This window comes from Onychostruthus taczanowskii, unplaced genomic scaffold (genome assembly GCF_017590055.1).
Source record: "Onychostruthus taczanowskii isolate IOZ18803 unplaced genomic scaffold, ASM1759005v1 scaffold61, whole genome shotgun sequence".
NCBI lineage: Eukaryota > Metazoa > Chordata > Aves > Passeriformes > Passeridae > Onychostruthus > Onychostruthus taczanowskii.
Window position 1 is genome coordinate 1,317,710 of NW_024503790.1, and position 25,145 is coordinate 1,342,854.

The 25,145-nt window shown below is 48.2% G+C and overlaps 1 protein-coding gene across 11 annotated transcripts in view; it reads right to left on the reverse strand.

The window, feature by feature from the left end:
* The window catches only part of EIF4G3 (eukaryotic translation initiation factor 4 gamma 3), a 143,804-nt gene that overhangs the window by 43,171 nt on the left and 75,488 nt on the right, over positions 1-25,145 (reverse strand). For 9 of the 11 annotated variants that reach the window (XR_005953751.1, XM_041419432.1, XM_041419430.1 and 6 more), the window contains 6 exons: positions 19,372-19,551; positions 18,266-18,380; positions 14,884-14,984; positions 12,077-12,199; positions 7,410-7,518; positions 1,288-2,133 (listed from right to left, as the gene is read on the reverse strand). Coding sequence is in view for 10 of the 11 variants with exons in the window: in XM_041419432.1 (XP_041275366.1) it covers positions 1,288-2,133; positions 7,410-7,518; positions 12,077-12,199; positions 14,884-14,984; positions 18,266-18,380; positions 19,372-19,551 (1,474 nt within the window). In the remaining variant the exon portion in view is untranslated. The remainder of the gene's footprint in view (positions 1-1,287; positions 2,134-7,409; positions 7,519-12,076; positions 12,200-14,883; positions 14,985-18,265; positions 18,381-19,371; positions 19,552-25,145) is intronic. The other 2 variants (XM_041419427.1, XM_041419425.1) reach the window with 1 other exon arrangement.

Genomic DNA, 25,145 nt, shown 5'->3' on the forward strand with positions numbered 1-25,145 from the left:
ATCAAAGAAAAAAACAAAAAAACCCTAAATGAAATGTTACTTTAAAAAAATGAAACCAACATGATCCAAATCACAACTGACTGTTTGTCCTCTTTGTCCAAGCTTCACCAAGTTCCAAGGAACTGAAATAACTGCAGAACAGGATGTAGAAAATGTGACACATGAAATGCTTTAACACTGCTGGGTGTGAAGAACAGCCCCCATTACACCCCTCCAGCAGCAAATACAAGGAATTGATCATTTAACTTCTTTCCACAATGTGATCTCCAGGAAGTCCTGCAAAAAAAGCCATTTTCCATAGGAAACACAGAGTGTTAAAACCACAGTGCCAAACCAGAGATGTGGCAGGGCTGAAACCAAAGGCAGGAAACACTGGAGAAACAAGCTGGATTTTAAAAGGCGGTTGCAGACATTGTGATTTTAGTAAATTTTAATCTGTAAACTGCAGATTTTAAATTTAAAATTGTAAATTGTATATTTTGCTTATATGTGACTTTTGCAAACGAAAACCAGAAGCATCACTAATGAAGGGTGGGCAGGTAGAGGTGTGTGACACTGGTGGGTGACTCTGGTGGGTGACCCTGGTGTGACACTGGTTTTAGCCTGGTATGTGACTGGTGGGTGACCCTGGTGTCACCCTGGTGTGACTCTGTTGTCAGTTGTTTGCGTGAGTGTGAATGGTCCATTTCATTTTCCCATATCTGGGAACACCATGACAGATTTTTTCAGCTGGATAAGACCCCACTACAGCAGGAAATTCCTGCCTCAGGGGCTTCATCCCAAGAGCTTCAGGGTCCCAAATGCAGAGCCACAGGCCCTTGGACTGACTGCTCACCTCAGGGGAAGAGCAGCTGTGGCTGCCCTGTCCCTGGAAGTGTCCAGGGCCAGGCTGGACACTGGGGCTTGGAGTACCCTGGGATAGTGAAAGGTGCTCCTGCCCATGGCAGAGGGTGGCACTGGATGGGATTTAAGGTCCCTCCAATCCAAACCATCCTGGGATTCCATGAAGAGCAGTGTGCCCTGCACTCCCCTCCACCAGCCCTGTGCTGCCATGAAAGCATGAGCCCAGCCTAGGACACACGTGCAAGGCAGTGACCAATTACGAACAACCAGGAGGGATTTCTATCCCTGCCAACCAAGATCAGCATTTCACAATCACAGCAGCCACACAGCACCACCAGGCTTTTTCTTTTGCAGATGGAAACAGAAATATCTATTGGAAGAGGAAAATGCCCCTTTCCTTCATCCTGCAGTTCCCAACATGAACCCACAGAGCCCAACGCTTACCTGGGACAGGACTCTTGCTTGAGTTCACACTCAGAGCCTCCAGGCTCTCCTCCAGTTGCCCATCTGCTTCTGTCTCTTCCTTCTTTTCAATATCTTTTACCTCTTCACTAAGAGTAGTTCTTGTGCTCTCCTCTCCTTCTAAATCTCCCTGGACAACAGGGAGGGCACTCGGAGACGGGAGAGGAGGTGGAGAAGGAGTTGTAGTGGTGACAGCAGCGACGGGAAGCGGAGGGGACGGGGGCGGCGGGGTGGGCGGCGGGGTGGGAGGAGGAGAGGCAGCAGCGAGAGGAGCACTGGGAGGTGATGGAGCGCTCTCCACCTCCGCTGGGGGGGCCTCGGTGGGCTCCACCTCCACAGTCAACGCTGCAGCTTCCGCCTGGGCCGCCTCTGCCCCGGGCTCGGCCGCGGCCCCGGCGCTGCCCGTGTCGCTGGTGACAGCGGGCACGGGCGGCAGCGCCACCGGGGCGTCACCGGGGGATGCTACTGCACTGCTGGGCTCTGTGCACGCCTCGGCACCGGGCTCTTCCGCAGCAGGAGGGGCCGCTGGCTCCGGGCAGGCTGTGGCACTGGGGGTAGGCATTGCCTCCTCTCTGGGGAAGGCCAGTTCACATTTGTCCTCCGGGTCAGCCGCGGGCGGGGCTCTGCTGGACGCGGTGACAGCGGCGGCAGCCGCGGCGACCGGAGCGGCCGGGACCGGCGACGGAGCACGAGGAACTTCTGCTGGGGTTTCCACTGAGGGGGGGGCCTCGGTCGTCTGCCCAGCTTGATCTTTCTTCTCCCCAGCAGGTTCTGGTCTGAGGACTGGAGAAGGTGGTTTTAATACTGGATCTGGTTTTGGCTTCTCTTCTGGGAAAGGAGAAAAAACCCATTATCAACAGCAAGACAATTCCATGTTCCTGCCCGGTGCCTTGGCTCCCATTCCTGCATTCTGCCAAGGAGCTCTGAGGAAGGCACCAGAGGCTCCTGCATCTCACTGGGAATCTAAATTTCAAAATACAACCTCTGCCATCCTGAGAAGAGACGGATCTGGAGAGACTCATTGCAAGGAGGGCAACTTTTTACATGGACAAAAACTTGCACGACAAGGGGGAATGGGTTAAACTGAAAGAGGAGATATTTAGATTAGATGTTTGGAAGAAATGTATCAACACAACCCCCCAAATCCTATGCAGAAATTAGTCCCTGCACTTATCCCATGATTAGCAGCAGACCTGATGATCACACACCTGCCATGACCATCACACAGCTCCCAAAACTCTGCTGCAGCTCTGCTGCTTCCCACTCCTTTGCTACAAAAGTATGAGCCATTATCATTTAGGATCTTGCAGGAACACTGGACTCCTTCAGGACATGGTTACACCAGCAAAAATAATTCTGGAGAAGCCAGAGGCACAAATCTGCTCTTCAGACTAGGAAGTCAAAGGGCACAAACAACTGCAGATCATCAAAATTCAGGTAGAACTGAACAGGTTTGGCTCTGCTGGATTTCCATTTGGGGCTTATTCAACAGCTCAGCTGAAGGGAAAGGGTTTTTGAAGGAGAACCAAAGGGTATTTAAAGGAGAACCCATTTGAAACTGCCTGGAGCATCAAATCCCACCTTTAGGAATAGCTGGAGCAGAAGTGAGTTCTGCTTGCAGCCGTCAGCAGCCCCAGCAGCATTACAGAGGCCCATGGCCAAAGCAGTAGTTTATCAACCTAATGAGGCACCCAGGGACATGGCTTTGGAGCAGGATGACAAATGAGGAAAGAGATGGGAAAGAGTATCCCAACAGCTGATTTTGATTCTGGAGGCTCCGTGGAAGAAAAGGATGCAGGAAGTGGTTTGGAAAAAGAAAATACATCACCTCTGATTTCTAGAACATCTTTTGCAGGAACTCCTGAAGCATTCCTGACATTTACAGCTTGCTATAAACAACTGCCTGGATATTCTCTCCCCGAGTCAAAGGAGAATGCTCAAAAAAAAAACAAACCCACCCAACCAAATGCATCTGAATTGTTAAGAAAATAATTCTGAGAGATAAAACCAGCACAAATCCACAGCTGCATTTGAAACCAGAGGTTTAACTCCCTTCCTTCTAACCACACCTTGTCTGGCTAATGTTCTCATCATGGATACAGGTTGTGTGTGCAAAATCCCAGAGAAAAGTGATTTGTGGAGGGATTTCAGAGAATGAGGAGCAGATTTGGCTAATGAGAAGCAAATCTGAACTTGAACCCCCATCCCAGAGAACAAATCTCCAAGTCCTGGCAGAGGAGGACTCATCCCTGCCAACTGTTACAGAGAGTCACATGAACAACTCACAGTTGGGGAGGAAAAACAAAAATCAACGCAATTCATCCCAACTGGATCAAATCCCTCTTCCTAAATACTCTGAGATCATTCCTCATGTTGTATTTAGAAAGTATTTACAGGAAGTTCTGGCTGTTCCAGAGGAAATATCAAGAGATTTTTTTGTAAATTTCCCAATAAATACAATTTTTGCAAAACTATTCCTTAAAGATTCTTTCACATACCCAGTGGGACAGACCCCACTGCCTGCTTCATGGAAGAGCATTGTTGGGCTGCTGGGTGGTCCCAGTGGCACAGACTGGCCAGGGCAGTGCACGAGGAAGAGTTTACTGGATACGGGAATTTGTTCCTGCTCTGTGGTGTTTATCTGACAATAACTGCTGGGCTCGCTGCCATTTTTCCATCTTTTGTCCTGATGCAAACACTCACGAGGTGGCACCAGGACTGACTCAGTGTCAGCAGAGGGGCTTTGGAGCTTTCCAAACGCCGGGGTCTGACATTCATCTGTTTTCCACAAACCATGCTGTACATTCTCCATGTCTGATACATTGCAAGATTTGGAAAGAGGTTTAAAAAGAGGATAATACTACTCCAAACATCCCCCTGAACCTCTGCAAGTGGAAAAAATGTGGGCAGCTCCGATTCCATGCAGTTCTATCCCACTGCACCTCCTGCACCAGCCTGGCCAGCAGCCAGGTTCCACAGGCTCGGCCACTGGCTTGACCTGGATTCTCCAGCAGTATCCTCCTCTCTCCTCTGTCAGCCTGGCTGGTATGGACACACCAGGGGCATCTCCACAAACCAGAACTTGCACCTAAACAATGTGATTCTTCAAGGTATTAATAGTAGCAATTCCTATACCCAGTCCTCTGGAAGTGTCCCTGCCATGGCAGTGGGGTCAGAATGGAAGGAGCTTTAAGGTCCCTCCAACCCAAACCATTCTGGGATTCTACGAAATGCCGAAGGCTTGTCTTTAAAAAAAAACCCAACCACAGATATAAATAATGCAATCCCAAATCCAGCCTCAGGAATGAGGTCCAGAGCAAGCCACCAGGGACTGCAGATCCTGGTCTGCCAGCAGAGCACATGGGCTCCAATCCCAACCCTGATTCCCAACCCCAATCCCAGCCCCGACCCTGACCCTAGCACACCGGCCAGATGCTGCTCACAGTTAGAAATAGCTGCACAAGCAGCACTGGGTGTGACAGAATCACAATGAAACCTGATTCTAAACTTCAACAGCTGCCAATGGGCACAGGAGAGGAAGGGCACGGGGAGATCTGATCTGCAGGATGGACAGGGCAGAGGGGACTTTGGAGAAACAACACTGGTTTGAATGAACACTTCAGCCATGCAGCCCTATCTGTCACTGCTCTTGATTTGGAAGCAAAAATCCCCCAACATCAAAGTGAAAAATCATTTTGATACCTTGGCATGGATTTCTGAACAGACGTAACCCCCAAAAGTCATTAGTTCATTTAAATATTACTAACAGGCTCTGTTAATTACTGACACCAACCCCTACATTGCCCTGCTCTCCCAGCCATGGCTGAGTGTTATTCCAGGGCTTTCCCTGCAGTGCTTACATAAATGTGCTCTTTAGCAATTTTTGGACTGGAACAAATGTTTGACTCTTTCTGGGATGGAACAGAGATAAACACAGGGAAACTCATCAGTGTTAAACCCCAGTCAAGCCCTGCTTTATGTTTAAACCAGCACTGTCAGATCTGTGTAACTAAGCAAACACACTTACTTCCAGTTTACTCACAGCTGCCTACAAAGGGATTAAGTTAAAGAGAGAGAGAAGAAGGATAAGACCCACTTGTTCTGGAAATCCACATTTTCATACACAGAGATGAAATACTGTGATGGAAAGTGCTGGATTTTCATAGATCAGAGTTCAAGGAGTTCCTGGACATATGATTTAGTGGTAGAGGTGGTCCTGTGAGAAGCAGGGTGTTGGACTTGGTGATCCTTACAGGACCCTTCTGGGTGGAGATGTTCTCCACTCCATGGCTTTACAGCTCAGCCCCAGCTCTGTCCCAGGGGCAGATGCACTTCAGCCATCACCAGTGCCACCAGGTGACCACGTGGTGTGCTCAGAGGAGGTCCCTGGCAGCAAGAGGGACCAGGGAATGTTGGCAGAGGGGACACACACAGAGCAGAGCAGCTGTGCCAGAGCTGGGCAGCACCAAACAGGCAGGGGAGCTCAGGCAGCACAGCCTCAGCAGAGCCAAAGGACATCAGACCCACCCATGCCTTGTTCAGGTGACACTGGGGACATTGGAGGTTTGCACCAACATCTACACAGAGCCACAGCCTGCCTTTAAGTGGGAGATGGGACCAGACCAGCCCCAAAAGGTCCTTTTTCAACCTTTTACAACCAGTTTCTAGACACTGCAGCAGTTTAAAGGCACAGCAGTGGAAGAAGGAGACCCCGATGTACACAGTGTGGATGTAGGAGCAACCCCAGGGACACCATCCTTGGCTCCCCAGCAGTGACTGTGCTGGGATGGAGGCATCTGCAGCACCAGAGCTGTTGGTTTGTCCCCTTCTCCCCGGCTGTGCTCCTCTGGGGCTTGGTTTTCATCTAGCAAACCTTTCCCAGGGAATATACAACAGGACAAGAGGAAATGGCCTCAGGTTGTGCCAGGTGGTTCAGGTTGGATTTTGGGAAAATTCCTCCAAGGAAAGGGTTGCCAGGCACTAACCTGGGCAGTAGTGGAGTCACTATCCCTGAAAGTGTTAAAAAAAAAAAGGATGTGACACCTGGGGACATGGCTGGTACTGAACATGGCAGTGCTGGGTTGGACTTGAAGATCTGGGAGGGCTTTTCTGAATTTGGTGATTCTGTGAGTCTGGATAATTTGAAATAAAAATCTCAGTACTCCATGATGCTCTGGATACTCTGAAATAAAAATCCAGCACCCCATGCTATCCCTGCATGTGCTGCTCCAGGCAGAGTCCAGGAAGCTGTGGTGCTATGGGTGAAACTGGGAAGCAGACAGTGATGTCAGCTCTGTACCCCAGCAGCCATCCTGCTGCCACACATCAGGAACTGCAGCTTCCAATGGCTGCAGATCCCACTGTGGGAACAGCCTGGGCCTGCTCTGTTGCCTCCTGGGACAATTCCCCAAACAGCTTAAAAAATCTCCCTTCCAACGTTTATTATGGAATATCCAGAGCTGGCAGGAAGCCATCAGGATCATCGAGTCCAACTCTTGGCCCTGTGCAGGGACCCCAAGGATCCCATCCTGTGCCTCTGAGAGTGTTATCCAAGGAAATGGAATTTTAAGAAACTCTTTCCATCTGTGCCATTTTTACCAAAGTCAGCAAAATCTGCTATGGGCTTTATGAGACACTTGGCACACTAATGGGTTTTTTCCTAGTTAATGTTGCCCGTTCCTACAGGACTGGACACACAAGCAGCTCTGGGGAAGCCATATGATCCTCTGGATCCATGCCACTGCTGTGGCTAATTATCCAAATGATCCAAAGCCTCTCTGGCCAAAGTGTTTCCCTGACAACACGTGGGGTTCTGGAGGATGGCACTTGGGTGAGAGGAGTTTCTTCCTTCTGTGTGCTCTGAAACAACGCTTAGGACACAGAAGATTGAAGACAATTATTTTTAACCAGTTCCACATTAGCAAATTCCAATTAATTGCCTTAGCAACACACTTAAAATGTTCCACTGGAGGAAGAGAAGTTCCTCCCCTCCTATTTCTGTTGCCTGCTGGTCTCCCAGACAAAAATATTCCAACTAAAACAAGAAAGGAGGGGAAAAAATAAATGGTTCAAAATACTGAGGGAGGAAATCTCCATGAACCGACCTTGTCTGGAGGCGGGGGCCGCGGTGCCGGCGGCGCTGCCGGAGGGGTGGGAGCTCTCCAGGGCTCCCAACGCCGGGGGAACGGGCTCGGGGACCTGGCTGGGCACCTGCTGGGGGGGAGGGACAACAGCGTGAGCCTGGGGACATGAAACAGGCAGCAAAAGCAAGGGGCAGGTGAGACAGGGTGGGATGCAGAGGAGAAACCAAAGGTGGGGAGAACAAAGAGAGAAAATAGAGAAAAGATACACAGGTCAATTGGATACATCCAAAAAGTTCATGGGAAAGGGAGGGAAAGGCAGCAGGAAAAGGGGAAGGAGATGCTCCCTGTTAGGAACAGCAAGGAAGGGACAGCACAGCACTGGTATCAATGTGTTTTGCCCTCCCAACACCCCTCCAGGAGCTCCTCCATGCAGGACACACACCAAGGCTCCTGGACTGACTTCAGTTCACCTTTGGGATTTGGCTCCTTTCTCTACTGATCCATTACTTCAACCCCCTTAGAGATTTAGATCTATTGATTTACTCCTCTGAGGACTTATCACAGCTGATGTGTGCAGGACAGGATGAACAGCGGACAGATCTGTCTGCACACACAGCACTCCTTATCCCAGGAGGAAAATCATCCCAGACTGGGAGTGCTTGGATGAAAAACATCCCCCAACACCCCCTACAAGCAGCCTGGGGGTGGGACCTGCAGGGCAAGAGGAGAATAAAATCAGCTGGGCAGCAATGTGAGGGAGATTCCCAAAGAACATGGACTGAGACTCTCTGTATGGAAGAACAAATCCAAAAGTCCTGCAAAGAATGAAGGCTCAAGCAGCCCCAGCCTGTGGAAGACACACAAATTCCAATTATCTCCCACCAAACACTCACTTGTGCTCAAGAAAGTTTGCTAAAGTGCTTTGTATTTAGTCTCAGAATTTAAGAAAGACCAAGTTAGTGCTCCAGACTCGAAAGTGAGACAATTGCTGGAGTGACCACAGACAGGGCAAGGCAGCTGGTCACAAAATCCCCTTAAATACACACTGGGGATCAGGCACAGAAGAAAATGGGGCTAAATTTTAATTTCCCAATCCCAAGTGGAAAGTCAGGCAGCTCTCTGCAGGTGTCTGCTCTCACCCAGTTCCACATCCATGAACTTCTCTGAACATCTACAGGAAAAGGACTTTTTAATCACACCTGATTGCAGACAGGCTCTCAGAAATTCATGCAAAACTTATTTCTCTATAAAAGGAAATGCTCTGGCCACCTGCTTCTCTTCCTGTGACTCTTTTTTCCTCCCATCTCCAACTTTTTGCCTATTGCATCTGAGCAATGCAGGATAAAGAAGGAATTCTCTCCAAGACACTATTTTTCACCATTTCAGGAAGATCAGGAAAAAGCACATGTGGAAAAATAAGAATGAAGATTGAAGTGGGGGTGAAGGGTTGAAGTTGTATTTGGGATTGCTCCTCTTTCAGGAATGAGGCTGAGAGATTGACTGGAGAATGGATGAAGAACTGCAGCCCAGCCTCCAGCCAAAGGGAAGAAGCCAAAGAAAACCCAGCTTTACAAATGAGCAGGTTTCAAGAACATTTTCCCCTTGCCCTCAGTGATCAGGAATTTTATTTTATAAGAAAATTTATGGATGAAATAAGTGTGGAAAAAGGAAACTGTGCTAAGAACCACAGGAACCTAAGCAGAACAGTGAAGAAGAAACCTGTAAGCCTAGAAACTTCTTGGGTCAGGAAATGTATTTCCTTAAGAAATGTGGAAAACATTTATTTTCTGGGAATGATATTGCAAGTGAATAAATGGTCCTTATGCACTGAGCCTTGCAGCTGCAAAATGGAGCATTTAGAGAGATTTTATGCAAAAAATCCCACTGAAAATTGCTCCCCTGATTTATGATGCTCCAAGGGTTGCTCTGGGTTATTCTACCCCACCACGGCCTGGACACTGAGCAAACACAACTCTGACAAACTTACTGAGACTAGGAACAGTTTGGCAGGAAAGTAAGAGCAGTCACTCTTTAAAAAGTGATCTTCTGTGGAAGCCAGTGCTGAGGCAATACCATAATCTGATTCTGGCCCTGGGTTTTCTTTCTCTTCCCAGCAAAAATCAGAGTGAAAACAGCGTCCTGCTAGAAATGCATAAATCACATCTCCATGTACCTCCAGCTTCTCTTGCCGGAGCTTTAAAACACTTTACTTGCTCAAAAGCAATTAAAATACACTGCTGAGGCACTGGCAAACTCCACCTAAAGCACTTTTTGGTCAGTGCTGCTGAGTAAAAGGTACAGGAATGGCTCAAACCACGCAGCTCATCCTGGCAGCAATGCTCATCTTCTGCACAATTTCAGTAACTTTTTGATGTTAAGCACAATTCCAACATTTTTTTGGTGTTCAGCACTTAATCTACTGAGAAAAGAGGGTGCTTTGGGCTTGTGTTAGCTAAGTTTTGGTTTATTTGAGTCTGTTAATAAGAGTAATTCAAATCTAAAGAAAAAAAAAAAGAAAATTTGGAAATGATTATTATTATAAAAGGGTTTATTTTTCAAATGCAGAATTTGGGACAGGGAGTGGTCTCCAGCACTTCCTGAGGACTTCCTCTGTGTTTGTGCCATTTAAATAATGAGATAGCAGATTAAGAGAAAGAAGTTTCATTAGAATTTGCTATAATTCTAAAAATCTCCTTGGACTGGGAGTCACTTTGATGCTGCCTTGTCAAGGCCTGAGCTGCACATTCACATTTTGAGTGCTCAAGCAGTGAAATCTCCCCGATCACCCTGGGGAGCAGAGTTTGGTCCAGGGGGTCAGCAGGGTTTGGGGTGAGCAGGGTTTGGTCCAGGGGGTGAACAGGGTTTGGGGTGAGCAGGATTTGGGGTGAGCAGGGTTTGGTCCAGGGGGGTGGAACAAACACAGCAACTCTGCTCCCCCTGTATTGTCCCAGGAGCTGCCCCAAGTCAGGAGCATCTCAAAAGTTATGGCTGAATATTGAAAATTTACTGACTTGAGCATGTTCAAAACAGTACCACCCCCACTACTGCAATTCCTGAGCACAGTTATTAAGACACTATTTAATTTCACCCAAGATATTAAACGTGCTCCGAAGACTTGATTTAGAGAAGCTGTTGGGACAATAATGTTGAATTTCTTGGCTTAAGTGGGCTTAAATTTTCAGTTATGTTACACTAATGAACTTATTCTGGTGAGCCCAATTTCAGAGCTCTTCTGTGATTACCAAAAGTGGTTCCAAGCACCTAATCAAAAGGAAGGCTGGATATTAAACAATGGAATATTTGCATACCTTGGAGGAGGTGATTGGACATCACTGCTGTGCTCTGCATATAAATTACAGCTGATCAGAATTCAGGCCTAGTAACCTCCTCTTGAAACACATTTATTTCCTTCTGTTTGACTTAACTGTAGTGCCTTAAAATAGATTTCAGAATGTAAGAATGATCAGGTAAGTGCCTGGATTCACTGCACTGTGCAGGAGTACCACGGGAAATCCTGGCTGGTTCCAACTCTTCCCATTTCCAACGGGGAAGGTCGGGTAGCAAGAAGAAATGGAGAGATGATCTCACCAAGATTCCCATGTTTAGCATCTCTACTGTCTTCTCTGATGGAAAGAAGTTTACCTGGTGCCTTGCTGCTGCTCGTCCTGGATGGGGACCAGAGGAGGAAACTGGTGACAAAGCACAAGGTGGTGCCTTCAGGAGACACAAGGACTGGACTCAGCTGGGAACAGCTGAAAGCTGAAACCCTGCTGGTCCCAGGGACAGATCTCCAGGCCAGGCTCTCACTTCACCTCAATGATCCAGTTACATCTCCCTGGAATCCCCAGCTCCCACTCCAGCACAAGCAGTGCTCCCAGACAGGGCTGTGCTCCTGCACAGGACTTTCAGCAGAAAATCTACTCCCACATGGAGAGGAAAGGAAGGTTTGAGCTCAGGAAAAGCTGTTTCACCTTAAAAGCTGCCAAAAGCTGGTGACATTAAACAGGGAAGAAGGTGAAAGAAGAAGAAATCACATCCCAGCACCAGCTCTGCTCCACAGCCCAGCCATCAGCTGGAGAACCTTCCTGACCTCTAACCAGGGACTTAAAAGGGTCAGACCCAAAGGTGTATGACAAGAAGGGATTTAAGAGCTACAGAAAATAATTTGGAGTATTTATAATTTTTCTCTCACCAGCAAAATGCATTGTTAAGTTTGACCACCCAGAGAACAAATGTGTGATAACTTATTACAGTTTTGTGAGAAAATTCCTGAGCTCCAGATCTTCTGGTGACTCTAAACCAGCTGCACGAAGGCAGAAAGAACAGTGATGCAACTGAAGGTCTGTAATCAATCACCTGTGTGACATGGACTTTCCTCAGGTGCACGAGACTTAACAGAGACACCTCCTTTCCCACAGATATTTTGGCTCCTCCTTTAACACTGAAAAGCTCTGAAAATCTACTGCTGATAGAAAACCAGGGAGGGGAAAGTACAGCAGTACTGGGGCTCCACACCGACAAGCTATGGACTGCTAAGAATGATCAAACTCAGGAAAACATCATGGCTGAAGAATATTGATCATTTGGGAGCATCCAGGTCTCTGAGATGGTCAGAGGTGTGGCTGCAGGTGTGAGGGAGAGGCACAGCAAGGCAAAGGTCTCGGAGGAGGAACGCAGCCCTTCCTTACCTGAGGTGGAGTCGGGGTGGAGGTGGGTCTGACGATGGGGGGAGTGGGGTTCCTGCTGCCCCCTCCAGACATGATTTCTTCTGTTATGTCTTTGCCTCCCTGGTTTGGATCCCGGATTCGGATCTACAGGATTGAAAGAATTGCAATAACAACAAAGGAATAATTCCCACAAGTGTTCCTGTTACTGCTGCCCTGGTGGAGAGCAGTGTGGGCAGCACAAGTTCCCACCACACCCAGCAGGAGATGCTCTGGGATGAGCTGGTGCTCAGCCACACTGGGATGTGGCTTGTTTCCATGGCTTGGAATGCATGGCATGTCATCCCTTCATCAACACCTAATTTAATCAAAACCTAATTGAACCATCAACCACACCAGTTCAGTCTAAATATGTGCACCCTGTAATGCAAAATACAGGCTCTGCTGCTGGAACGTGAGCTTCCTGCAACTGAGAAAACGTGGGAGACAGTTTAGGTACAAGCTAAGCTTGCCCAGTAGTGGAAAGGGCAAGAATGGAGAAAAGGCTGTCATTTGCCCTGACAGGAAACTCCCTGACCTTGCCAGCCCAGCTTCTGGAAAAGGGGGAAAGCAAATCAGTAAATCAGTCTCAAGTTCCACCAAAACAGAGGGAATCAAACAAAAATACTGAGTGGAGGAAAGGGAAACTGAAAGAACAAACTGAAGTCCTTAGAACTCTGCAGCATTTAGGAAAAATGTGGGATTTTTGAGTCTCTTTACAGCACAAAAATGGGAAGAAAAAATATTTTCCAAAATAAACCACTCCTGAACACTCACTGAATCCTCAACTGACACTTGAGCCAATCCATGTCCTTGACCAGGGGGAATGTGAAACAGCTTTCCATCTCCAGTGTAAGAACTGGAGATTCTGATAACCCTGAAGACAGAGTTCTGTGTATCTGCCCACCTTCTCCAAAGCTCTTGGCTGAACTCAAGATTAATTCCATGTAGAAATCCAAGCAAACAACTCCAAGTAAATCAAGAGACACCATCACCCTTCACAGGGCAGGGGTTCTGCTGGAAACCACGCTATAATTGCCCCATGGCAGGGGATGGGAATGGTCCTGCAAGTCCTTCCAAGCCAGCCCTTCTGGGATTCTGGGCTATACAATTGTAACTGCAGAAGGGTTTTGTGACTTGTCAAACTCAGTTTGGTGAGATGGTGGCTTCACTCTGTTTGTGAACACACAAACACACACTGTACTCAGGATGTTGAGTCTGGGCTTTTCTTATTTTGGTAAGAGAAGGGTAAATGAAATATTTTAGCAAAAATATATTTTTTTGCTAAAATATTTCATTAAATACAGTAACAAGGACCTGAGAGTTGGCACTAATTCCTGCCCTCTCCTCTGCACGACACAGAGTCCATGGCATTAAAAACAAGATTTCCCTACCTGCAAGGGAAATTTGTAGTACTCACATACTCAGCTCATGGTGGATGTGGGCATGTGCACATTTAATTTTTCTCATTTCTCCAGTTGCAACACCAATTATCAAACTGAAACAGCACATTCAGAGACAAGCATCTTGGGCATTTAAAATCCCTTTTCTGCCTCAAAGAACGAAGCTTGGCTGGCATGGAACTGCCTTAATCCCAGCTGAGCGTGTCTGATCAGCTCTGCATTTCAATGGCATCAGGGATCTGGGCATGTCGTGTTTGGGATGCTGAAAAGAGACTCCTGGGGACTGAAGAGGTGACAAAAAAGCTGCTGAGAGCAGCCACCAAAAAGGCCTTTCCTGCAGGCACAGCTCACACATTGTTCAGTTCTTCCGGTCTCCCAAATCAAGTGTCACCCCAGATCACCCTTGGAACTCCAAAGATGCAAATATTCTGCATTTTGAGACATGTCCAAGTCCTTTTATCCTCTTCTACCCGCAGGAAACTGTTCTTTTAATGTTTCCAAAACACTCTCACACAAATACTGCTGTAATTTTCTTTTCAGTCCTTTCCAAACGATTCATTCCCAAGTTCAAGCCCACATCATCTTTTCCTGGTTAAACCTTACATTCACCCCACACACCTCCACTGTTCCCCACCATCCACCTGTAGATGGGTTTAAATTCCATTCATCTGCCTCTCTCAAATTCCCCCCAGTGAACTAGAAAGAGAGGGAATGTGCTCTCCAGACTCATGTCCCCATTAATCATGTGGTCAGGTTCTTTCAAGCCTGCAAATACATCTACAACTTCCTGGTTTTCCATCTTTTTCAAGGCGTAATATTCAATAATTTCTGATTTGTCACTTTGAACCAATTCCCAACGCTCTCCCAAACTGTTGGGCTCACTCATTCCCTCCTGGCTTTTTGGGAGCACTCAAAGCAGCAGCATAGGTGAAGATTCCAGGCTTGGGGAGACCATGCTGCTTTTGTTTATGCTTACTTAAAACCAGGAAAATTATTTTCCTTTTTGATTGGCTGAGATGTGACAAATTCACATCACATGAGTGGACATGCCCATAGAAAAATGGAAAACGGCACTGTGCAATGCTTAATTACACTCAATCTCTTTGGGAATCACAAAATGACTGGTTTGGGATGGAATGGACCTTAAAGCTCATCTTAGAGCACGGGCAGGGACACCTTCCACTGTCCCAGGGGGCTCCAAGCCCCAGTGTCCAGCCTGGCCTTGGACACCTCCAGGGCTCCAGGAGCAGCCACAGCTGCTCTGGGCACCCTGTGCCAGGGCCTCCAGTGAAAGTAAAGCTCAGGTTTAATCTGAAGAACATTATCCATGTCCTTGCAGCTCCCACCCAGCACAGAGCCCGGGGCTGAGTCCCCCAGGGCCCCACTCACCGTTTTCTTCTCTCTCTTGGCAGGCGGCGGCTGCTGCTGCTGCGTAGGCACAATGATGGGTGCAGACTGGTACACGGGCTGGCTGGGGTAGAAGGGTGTTCCTGGGGCAGCAACAACACAAACCAGAGGGACCAGGTCAGCTCAGGACACACAACCAACACCAGAACTGCAGCTGGCCACAACTTCCAACATCCCTCTGGGAGGGCTGCGCTTGCTTGGCTCCGCTGCCACTGAACAGAAGCTGATGCTCCATCAAGACAAGAGATTCAGTCACCATTTCTTATTTGATTTCCATGACCCAAAATTGGCCACGTACATCATCCATTTCTGAGAGGCTATGGACACCACAGAGGCACTGCCAGACCATCCCTGGGCTCCTCTGCATGACAAACACGAAGGTTTTCTGCTGGATTTGCTGCTGGTTTATCAGGGGTTTTCTGCCTTTGTAGAGAAATTCAGTCTAACCAATACAAACAATTTGCGAGGTCAACTGCAACCTATTTGGAAGCATAACCAGAAAATTTAATTATGAGCAATGTTCCTCTCATGCTGCAACACACAAAAAGCACGACCACAGTTGATGAATGCAGAATTACACCATGGTGCTGATCACATTCCTAACAGCCAGTGTGGTTCATTATGCTTTTCTCAGTGGAAAGAGAGCAGCTCAATGAATGACCAAGTGTTTTAAGACCATGCCAGAGGTCAGGGTGGCAGAGCAGAGCTGCCTCCTGCCCATGGATCAGGTGTCAGGGGAATGTGTAAGGTGCTGCTGGGTGTTCTCCCTTCTAGGCATGGATGCTGGATGAACTGAGTGTTTGCACTTGCCTCTGGCACAATCTGATCTGTTCTTCAGCTAAACTAACCTTTAACTGGGAATGAAAATCTGGACTGTGCCTGTAACCCAACCGGGGCATCGCTGGATGTCAGGCAAAGGGTGAAATCCAAGAAAGCAAATTAAACCAGCTCAGCACAGCCTGATTTGCAACTCCAAGGATGCATTTCTCCTGCTGAGAGCTGGAAAGCCCCAGCTCAGAGCAGGGTCCCTGTCTGCATCCTCAGAGAGGGGGAACTTTTTCCTGTGCAAGCAGGGAGCACTGCATGGCAGCAAGGAGCTCAAAGTGACACTCCTGGGTGGGCTGAATCACTCAAGAAATGTCTCATTTTGAATGCCAGGGTCAGCAGAGCCACTTCAGATCTGAGCCTCAGAGGCTCTATCAGCATCTCTGCAGACTGGGAATCAAAAATTATGCTCTGAACAGCTGTGGCTGCCCCTGGATCCCTGGCAGTGTCCAAGGCCAGGCTGGACAGGGCTTGGAGCAATCTGGGGTAGTGGAAGGTGTCCCTGCCCATGGCAGGGGGTGGGACTGGATGGGATTTAAGGTCCTTCCAAAGCAAACCATCCTGGGATTTGATGATTCTATGAACCCTGCTGATGAGCAGGTGTCCAAGCAGAGCCTGGGTAAGGTGAGGGAACAGGGGAAGCCTGGGATCCTGCAAGGTGTGAATTCCCTTCACTGGTAGTCTCCTAGAAACCAGATCTAACCACATCACCTGCAGTGTGATCCCTGCTGGAGAGGCAGCTCCAGCAGAACTCAAGGAACAACTCTCCCTTTATGAAAAGTACTTTTAAAACCTAAATCCTGAAAAGAGTAACTTCTGGGAAGAAACAACTTCTGTGATAAGCCAAGTGCATTTGCCAGTGCCACATTCTCTGCTCTGCTCCCTGCCTTTGATCCCTTCCAGTTCTTCAGCACCCAACTTTTATTCTCTCTCCTACCCACTGATCACTTCAAGGTCTTTCACAGTGTTGTACAGAAACTCCCTGACTGGAGTTGATCAGAGAATAATCAACTGCAAGACTGAGTTATAAAATTACACTGTCCATCTTCACAAGTTTTGTCTTCCACTGTATTTTCCCTCATCACCTTTTTTAGGTCTTGCCCAACTGCAATGATTTTGATATCCAGCAGCCACGCTGGCTACAAGTCCTGTGGCTGATGGAAAAGGCACTGCCAGCAGCATTATCCATGCCTGGACTGTAGATTTAGCTGCTCCCCAAACCTGGCAGCACCTGGAGAGGGGCTGAGCATTCCCAGTCCCTATACACAGCAAGGCAGTGACAGGAGGGAAAGGTGGGTAAGTACAGGCAAATCCCTGGTGAAACCTTCACTGCCTGGAGAACTCTGCAGGACAGAGAGCTCTGGCTTCACCCACTGATGCTCCACAGCATCAGCAGCAACCTAAAGCTGGGACTGAAAGATTCTAATATTTTCTGCAAAAAACCAGGTGCTTCCAGGAGAGGAAAGGAGCTGGAAATGAACCTTTTCCTAATTACAGGAGTGAATACAGATAAATGGCACCAAGCAAGCAGGAAGTAAGAAAGCAGACCTGTAACAGAACAAAAAATGAGGAATACTGGGCAATTTCCTCATCTAGTGGATCAGATTTGAAGAACCATTACAATATTCCTTCTATTCTCTCTAGGATCAACCACCAGGAAGTAGCTGCCCCAAATTACCCTCTCTCCTATTCTAAAATTGCATTACCAGGTTCAAAGGCTTCATGACAACCTTTCAATAATTCCCATGAGTTCCACACAGAACAGATAAATAAGAGAAGGAAAAGAGGAAAAATAAGAGACCTTTTTAAATTATGCACAGGGAAGCTACTGGGTTTTTCTCTCCCTCCAAAGGGATTTCTGAGTGTGAAAAGCAAACTGCAATTCTGCCAAGGCAGCAGGGCTGTTACTGGTCAGCCTGGAAGGGAATCAGTCACCCCAAGGCTCCAAAATTCCAACAGAGAATTCCCATGGGAGCCTGAGAATATCTCTGCCCCCAAAGACTGCAGAATGTGAGTGGGCAGGGAGCAGTGAGTGACCAAATGCATGAGAAGGCCAAGTTTTGGCCTCTGCAGGGGTTACAGACTCTTCCACTGGACTAAATGATCTTTGCAGCATCAATCCAGGGAAAAACCTACATGGCTTGTTCTTATCCCCCAGCACACACCAAACAAGAAACACTGGGATAAGAACTCTTAACTGCTGTTAACTGGCAATGCCAGGCATGGCACAGTGAAAACCAGGACTGCCAAATGTACCCACTATACCTGAACAAATAATAATGATTGAGCAGGGACTAACAACCAGCCCCATTGCTGGTCACAGGCTGCCCTGGGCAGCTGCAGCCTTTCCTGACACACTCACACAAACAATGCTCTGGGATTTTTCAGGAGTGAATAATCAGGGCTGTGACACCACCAAATTTAGCAGCTATTTGAAGTTCAAACAAATGCTAATCCAGCTTGTTATTATAAATCTTCAGCTTGACAACAGAAAAACACACCAAGAAAAGACTGTAAGCAGTCTCCAAGCAGAACTCACCGTAGGCATTGGGGAACTCCCCAGGACCTGGGCCTGGATAGAAGGGTCCTGGTCCCGGTGGCTGCACAGGATATTGCTGCGGTGGCCCGACGTACGGGGGGCCACTGTGACGATACTGGGGGGACAAAAACAACCATCACTGTACAGGGACTGGGGAAACCTGGAACTGAGCCCCCCTGATCAACAGGCATCTGATCCTCACGCTGGTTAATGACAGCTTTGGGCATCACAGAATCATGGAATTGTTAAGGTTGGAAAAGATCTTTAAGATCACTGAGTCCAACCATCAACCAGCAGCACCACCAAGGTCACCACTGACCATGTCCCCAGGTGCCACTTCCACACATTGTCTGGACACTTCCAGGGATGGGGACTCCAACACTGCCCCAGGCATCCTCTGCCAGTGCCTGACCACCTTTTCCATGAAGGAGTTTTTCCTAACATCCCCCTAAACCTCTCCAATTACTAGTGCCAAAAGCAAGGTAAAGCCAAGGCAGGGAGGACACAGGAGCTGAGGTAGAACAGTTTCTGCCCTGATGGCAACACTGTGTTACGAGGTCCAAGGTTCTGGAGTGCCTGTGGGTCTACCAAGTCAAGTTAGGAATTTTTAAAGCACTCAATATTTTCCAAGAGCTTGGTTTCCTACTGCATTTGAGGGAGGTCTGAAAGAGGTGATTGGTTCCTACTGCCTCCATGCACAGAAGAACAAATACTTCATACAGAGAAAGGACAGAGGTTGAACCACAGAATCCTGGAATCATTTGGGGGTGGAAAAGCCCTACAACCACCAAAAGTCCAACCGTTCCCCAGCACTGCCAAGCCCACCCCTAAACCTTGTCTCCAGATGCCACATCCACACGTTTCTTCAACACTTACAGGGATGCTGGCTCCACCACTGCCCTGGACAGCCTCTGCCAATGTCCCATCATCCTCTCCATGAAGGAATTTTTCCCAATACCTAATCTAGACCTGCCCCGGCACATAATAGGCAACTACCAGCCTGATTTCACAGACACATCCCCACGCCCTCCTGGCAGCTCCTGAGACAGTCCCCATGGAGCAAACGAGGCTCTGCAGCTCCTCAGGTGCCTGGATGCTGGATTTACCTGTGGGATACAGTACTGGGGGCCCTGAGGCATCGGGTAGGGCATTGGCAGGTGGTTCACCATCATGATGTGCTGGTTGGTTTGGTACACGGCAGTTGGGGTCTGCGCTCCGGGACGGATGGAGGGGCTGCTGTTCTGGATGGTGGCTCTTGGAGGCTGGATCTGAGGCCTCTGAAAAAACTAGGAGAGGAAAGGGGGAGAGAGGAGAGAAAACAAGAACCGGTCAGACCTCCTGGGAAAGAATTGGAAATAACCTTACAATATTATAGTTATGGTGTTAGTTTCCAGGGATTGCCACACTTCCAGAAAACTGCAGGACAGTCTGTGTTTCTCTGTGAACAGCAGGGCCATCTATGGCTTTCTATTTTACAAGGTAGAAACAGGCAAGAAACTTTACAAACTAAGAATTATTAGTTTGCATCTCCTGAATTTTACAGCTGAACCTTCAGAGCCAACTTTAGAAAAACGAGATAGTCTAATTTTCTTTTTATAAGGTGGGCTGGCTGCTAAAAAAACCCACCTTTATAAATACGCCAGGGAAATAAAACATCAATGCAACTGTTCCAATTTATCTCCAGAAGAGCTAAAAACCCAGAATTTCACAGAGGCCATAGGCACCTCCTGCTTCTCCTTCACATCCAGGTCAGTTGTCCTGCTCTGTTTTCCAAAGGGTGGCAACCTGTCCCAGGGTGGTCCCAAAGCCTTGCACCACGCTGGCATGAGGTGCTGCCCTGGCACATGGGCCAGGCCAGGCAGCCAAGCAAGCCCTGGCAGCAGCCCCATGCTTGCCCTCCTGTGCTGGGAGCGGCCCCAGGAGGGGCACTGGGCTGGCTCTGCACTTGGGATGGGCACAGGGCTGGCTCTGCATCCTGGGATGGGCACAGGGCTGGCTCTGCCCCTGGGATGGGCACAGGGCTGGCTCTGCATCCTGGGATGGGCACAGGGCTGGACTGGCTCTGCATCCTAGGATGGGCACAGGGCTGGCTCTGGCTCTGCATCCTGGGATGGGCACAGGGCTGGCTCTGCATCCTGGGATGGGCACAGGGCTGGCTCTGGCTCTGCATCCTGGGATGGGCACAGGGCTGGCTCTGCCCCTGGGATGGGCACAGTGGGCTGCAGGCCCTGGCTCTGCCCCCGGCGTGGGCACTGGGCTGCAGGCCCTGGCTCTGCAGCTCACAGCTCAGAGGTGAGGGATGCACTGCACGCTGAGGCATTCACTGACAGAGGAGTGACCAGGTGAGAGACACTGATGCCATGCAGAACCAGGAGTTGGAGTTACCTGTATAGGTCTGAATCCTCCCTTCAATAACGAAGCAAGAAAGCAGCAGGAAACAGAAAGAAAGCCAATGGAACAGCTTACAGATCAACAGGAAGGAATAGGATACAACATGCACCCTAAATGCACACAGTTCCAGTCAGCTTCTGCCCTGCTCTGACTCATCCCTTCCAGAAACAGCCAGGAAAAGACAGAGTGGTACCACGGACTCTGCTGCCAGAATCCCACAGGCTCAGAACTCTCCTACGAAAGTTTCACATTGAAGTATAAAAGTTAAAAACAAAACAAACAAAAAACCCAATCAAACCATGATTTACTGCATGAAATGTAACACTACAGAAAGACTTTATGTTTACTCTGTTCCTAAAACATCAAATATTTCTCCTTCTGGTCTCTTTCAGCAGTACAGAGAGAACAGATAAAGCAGAAACCCTGGCTCCAATCATGGATTTCTCTCATTTTCTGCACCAAGACTGGGAGGGGAAGAAATGCCACATATTTAACTGTTCAGTAAAAAGTAATTATAATAATTAGGCCACCACACATCACACTGAATCCTGCTGGCTGCTGTGCAGTGATGTGCTACAGGGAGTAATTGTGCCAGGAGCAGTGAGAAAAGAAGAGAGGAGAATGAAGGGATGAGCTGGGATTATCCACCCCAGGTTTGGGAAGGGTGGGAAGGACGGAAGGAAGTTGTGATGTCTCTGTCCTCAACATAACAATGAGCTGAAAATGGCCATTCTGGTGCTGCTGAAGACTTCATGACACCTGAGCTGTTCCCCACAGCAAACAATCTCTCCAGGAAAGCCCTGGATGACTCTTTCACATAACCAGACACTGTTAAGGTGAGCACAATGATTTTATGTCCAGCCCTGTCAACCTGGATGAAGAGCTGTCCCCAGCACGCTGGAAGTGTGACCTGAACCAGGAGAAGAGAACTGTTTGGGGAGAAAAGTTTGGAAGTGAGGGTGGAGAAAGCAAATGAGAAGAACAGCAGCCTGCCATGGTCCTGCTCTGATAAAACCTCTGTGTGGCTGTGAGATGTGGGAAGATGCAGGAGTGTGGCATGAAACAAGTACAGATGCTGAATTTATGGTGAGAATCACCAGAGTTTTTTATTTTTCGATATCCAAAGACACCACAAAGTGTACAAGTCTTTTATTTTTTAACTTCAATTCACTGAGTAATGGTCATTTTTAAGCTGTAAGCATGTTGCAGCACATGTGTCACTGAGGGAGGGTTGGAAAAAATAAGTCCCACAGGTGTGTGTTGATGCAGAGTGAAAAGGGCTGGAGGCAGAAGTGAGACCTCTCTCTATCAAGAGCACCTCCATCCACAGAGCAGTGCAGGAAAACCCCCACTGCCAGAGATGGGGGCACACCAGCCATGGAATCTGCTCCTCAGGCTCCTGCTGCACCTCCAGAACCTGCTCACACCAGCTGGGAGCACTGGGGGAACACTCCCAGCACTGGGAGCCCCTTGGGCAAGGACTGCTGCTCATTCCCAGAGCCTCCAGCTGGTCCCTGGAGGCTCTGAGGCTCCCCTGCAGGGACACAGCCCAGGGCTCTTCCACTCCAAACCTCCTGCCTACCCCTCTGCCCTTCCTTGCCATTTTCCCTTTAGTCACTGTTCACATACCCCAACCCTCCAAAATCCTTTTATTTACCATCATCTTCTTCATTTTCTTCCCCAATCACTCCGTGCCCAGAGTAATAAAATCAATGCTCAACGTGCCACCTAGGAAAAGCAGAGATCAAGGAGAGCCCCAGCCCCCTGTGATCACCCAGCACTGCTTTTCATGGCTTTGCCACGTGCTCTGTATTTGCAGGCCATGACTCCCAGTGCCAGGAGTGCTCCCTCGGACCCCAAAGCTGCACCAAAATAGAAATTTGGGGTAAGAGCCTGAAAACAAACCTATGCTAAGCTCAGCCTGGCAAACATATATTTTTCGTAGGCTCATGGCTGGATGTTGTGATGGGTCCATGGAGCCCTCTGGGAGGTTTGGAGTGTGGAAGCAAAAGGAAAGTCCAAGTTGTCACCCAAGCTCCACACTTCACTCAAGCTTCTCATGCTCCTGTTATTAATTTTTAGTCTTTCTGGTGCCACCAGGCACCAGCCTTTGGTGGGATAACCTGAGCCTGGCCTGGGGGAGGGAGGAGGAGGTGCCTGCATGGGCAGTGCAGTAGGAACTGAGGAGCTGCAGCCCTGAGATGTGAAGATCAGAGAACTGTGGAATTGTTCAGGTTGGAAACACCCTCTAAGATCATCGAGTCCATCCCTAACCCATGTTCCCAGGTGCCACATGCACACATTGTTTGAACACTTCCAGTGATGCTGACTCCATCTCTTCCAGTGCCTGACCACCTCTCCATGAAGAAATTTTCGCAATATTCAAGGCAAACCTCCCCTGGGGCAGCTTGAGGCCATTTCCTCTTGTGCTGTCCCTCCTCCAGGAGCAGGAGCTGCAGCACAAACCCCCAGCCCTGCTTCCCCAGCACCTCAGTGCAGCTCTTTTGGCTGGCTCAAGGCAAAGCTTGTTGCCTTCCCCTCTGACTCCCCCTGTTTTATTATTTACTAAATCATAAAATGAAGGGGAAAAGCTCGTTTTGGTATTTAGATGTGGCAGCTCCTTCACACACTCATGGATGCAGACAGGGAAGTGACTACAGGAGTTTTCCATCACTTTCTGACTTGACCCCAAAAAAGCTACAAAATATCAGCTGGGTCAGTTCAGGGAGCGAAGTCCCAACCTCTCCAAGTCCCAAAGCTTTTCCACAAGAGCACCCAGCCAAGCCCATTCTCCTGCACCAGTTACACCCAGAGGAACTCAAGTAACCCCAAGCTAAAACTGGAATAAATTCCACCAGCAACCTCAAGCAAGGAGCTGAGCCATGAGCAGAAACCCATCTCAAACACAGTCCAAGTCAAAAGGAAATGACCACATTTCAATTTGCATTTCTGATTTCTGTTTCTAATCCACCAGCCTCTTCTGAGCACCCATTTCTAAAATAAACCCCACACTCTCCAAGTCACTTCATAAGTGGAGGGGTTTAGGCAGATTCAAATGTAACAAAAATTTGCATTTTGGAGCTCAGGTTATAAGAAAACTGCTGCTCTCAATGGTGCTGTGTGAGGATCAGAAGCAACAAAGTGACTCCAGAGCCTCACTCAGAAAGAAAAAACAGGGAAAGTCTGTGCAGGAAGTGGGAAATGGAGCAGCAATTCCAGCAGGGAACAGCTACATGTGGCACAGCATTTGGGAAAAAACACAAGCTGACAGTGTATTCAAAAATACTGCCCAAAACACTTTGTAGGGGCTGTTTTCTGTCTCCTATGAAGTGAGGTTTTCCTGCAGATTCTCAGTGTGTGATCTTGGAATCAGGGATTACTGATGCACACTTAACTTCCAGTCAGAACTGCTGCAATTACTTCATTTCCCTTCAGCCACTATTGGTAACACCCTAAATCTCTGCTATTTTCTCTCTCACAGTGGGGTCACACTTCCTTCAGCATTAACTGGCTCCACCAACTCCCACTGTCCAACTCCAGGGCAGGCATTTCCATCCAGGAAAAAGCCCTGCTCATAAAGCTGTCATTCAACTCCAGATGCTTGAATCATGCTCATTTGAGGACCTTAAAGATCTAATAATTACAGGCAGTAACACTGAAGAACAATCCATTATTTGCCTGAAGGAGACCCAGAATCAATACAAGGCACATGTTAATAAAAGCTGGGATGGACACAGGGAATTGCAAACCCCATGGTGCTGCTGCTGCCTTCAAAGGGAAGGTGGAGTTGCTGCAGTAAATACTAACCCTGCTGAGGCAAATTTACTTATTAGCATTTTCTAGCTTACAAATCTGAGTCTCAAAGCCCTCAGCTTGTGTTACACAGTTTAACCAAGTCTAAAAACTCTCCTGTGAGGATAATTACTTATGTTGGTCTCGAGCACCCTGTGAGTGCTGGGTTTAGGATGAACTTGTCCCCACAGCTGTGACCTTCCTGCATGTGGCAGGGGCCAAAATCCCTGTCTGCACCCCCAGTCCACACCATGTGGGTTTTGGGTTAAAGGAAGCAAACAGCTCATCCACAGCCCAGGTGTCCCTGTGCCTGTCCTGGTGCAGCACATGACAGATGTAACTGGGAATAAAGCCTGGAATATTCTCCTAATGGTGACAGCTTCTCACAGATGATTATAAGCAGATTCAAATGTAGCAGAGACAAAAATCTAACTGTGATAAAATCAGGAAAACACTTGGAATTTACAAGCACAGTAAGGGCAGGGCTGTAACTGGGTCCAAAGGAAAGTTTTGGATCCCATTCTGACTGACTGGTGGCCAAGTCCCACCAGTAAAGCCCCAGTCACGGCAATATTTCCTCCAAGGCTGTGCTGCCTCAAGACTCGTGGGCCAAAACCTGCTTAAAGAAAGCTCAGTAAATTTTAGGAGAACATGAAATGGCTCCCAGTGAATACACCCCTTAGGAATGACCCTGAAG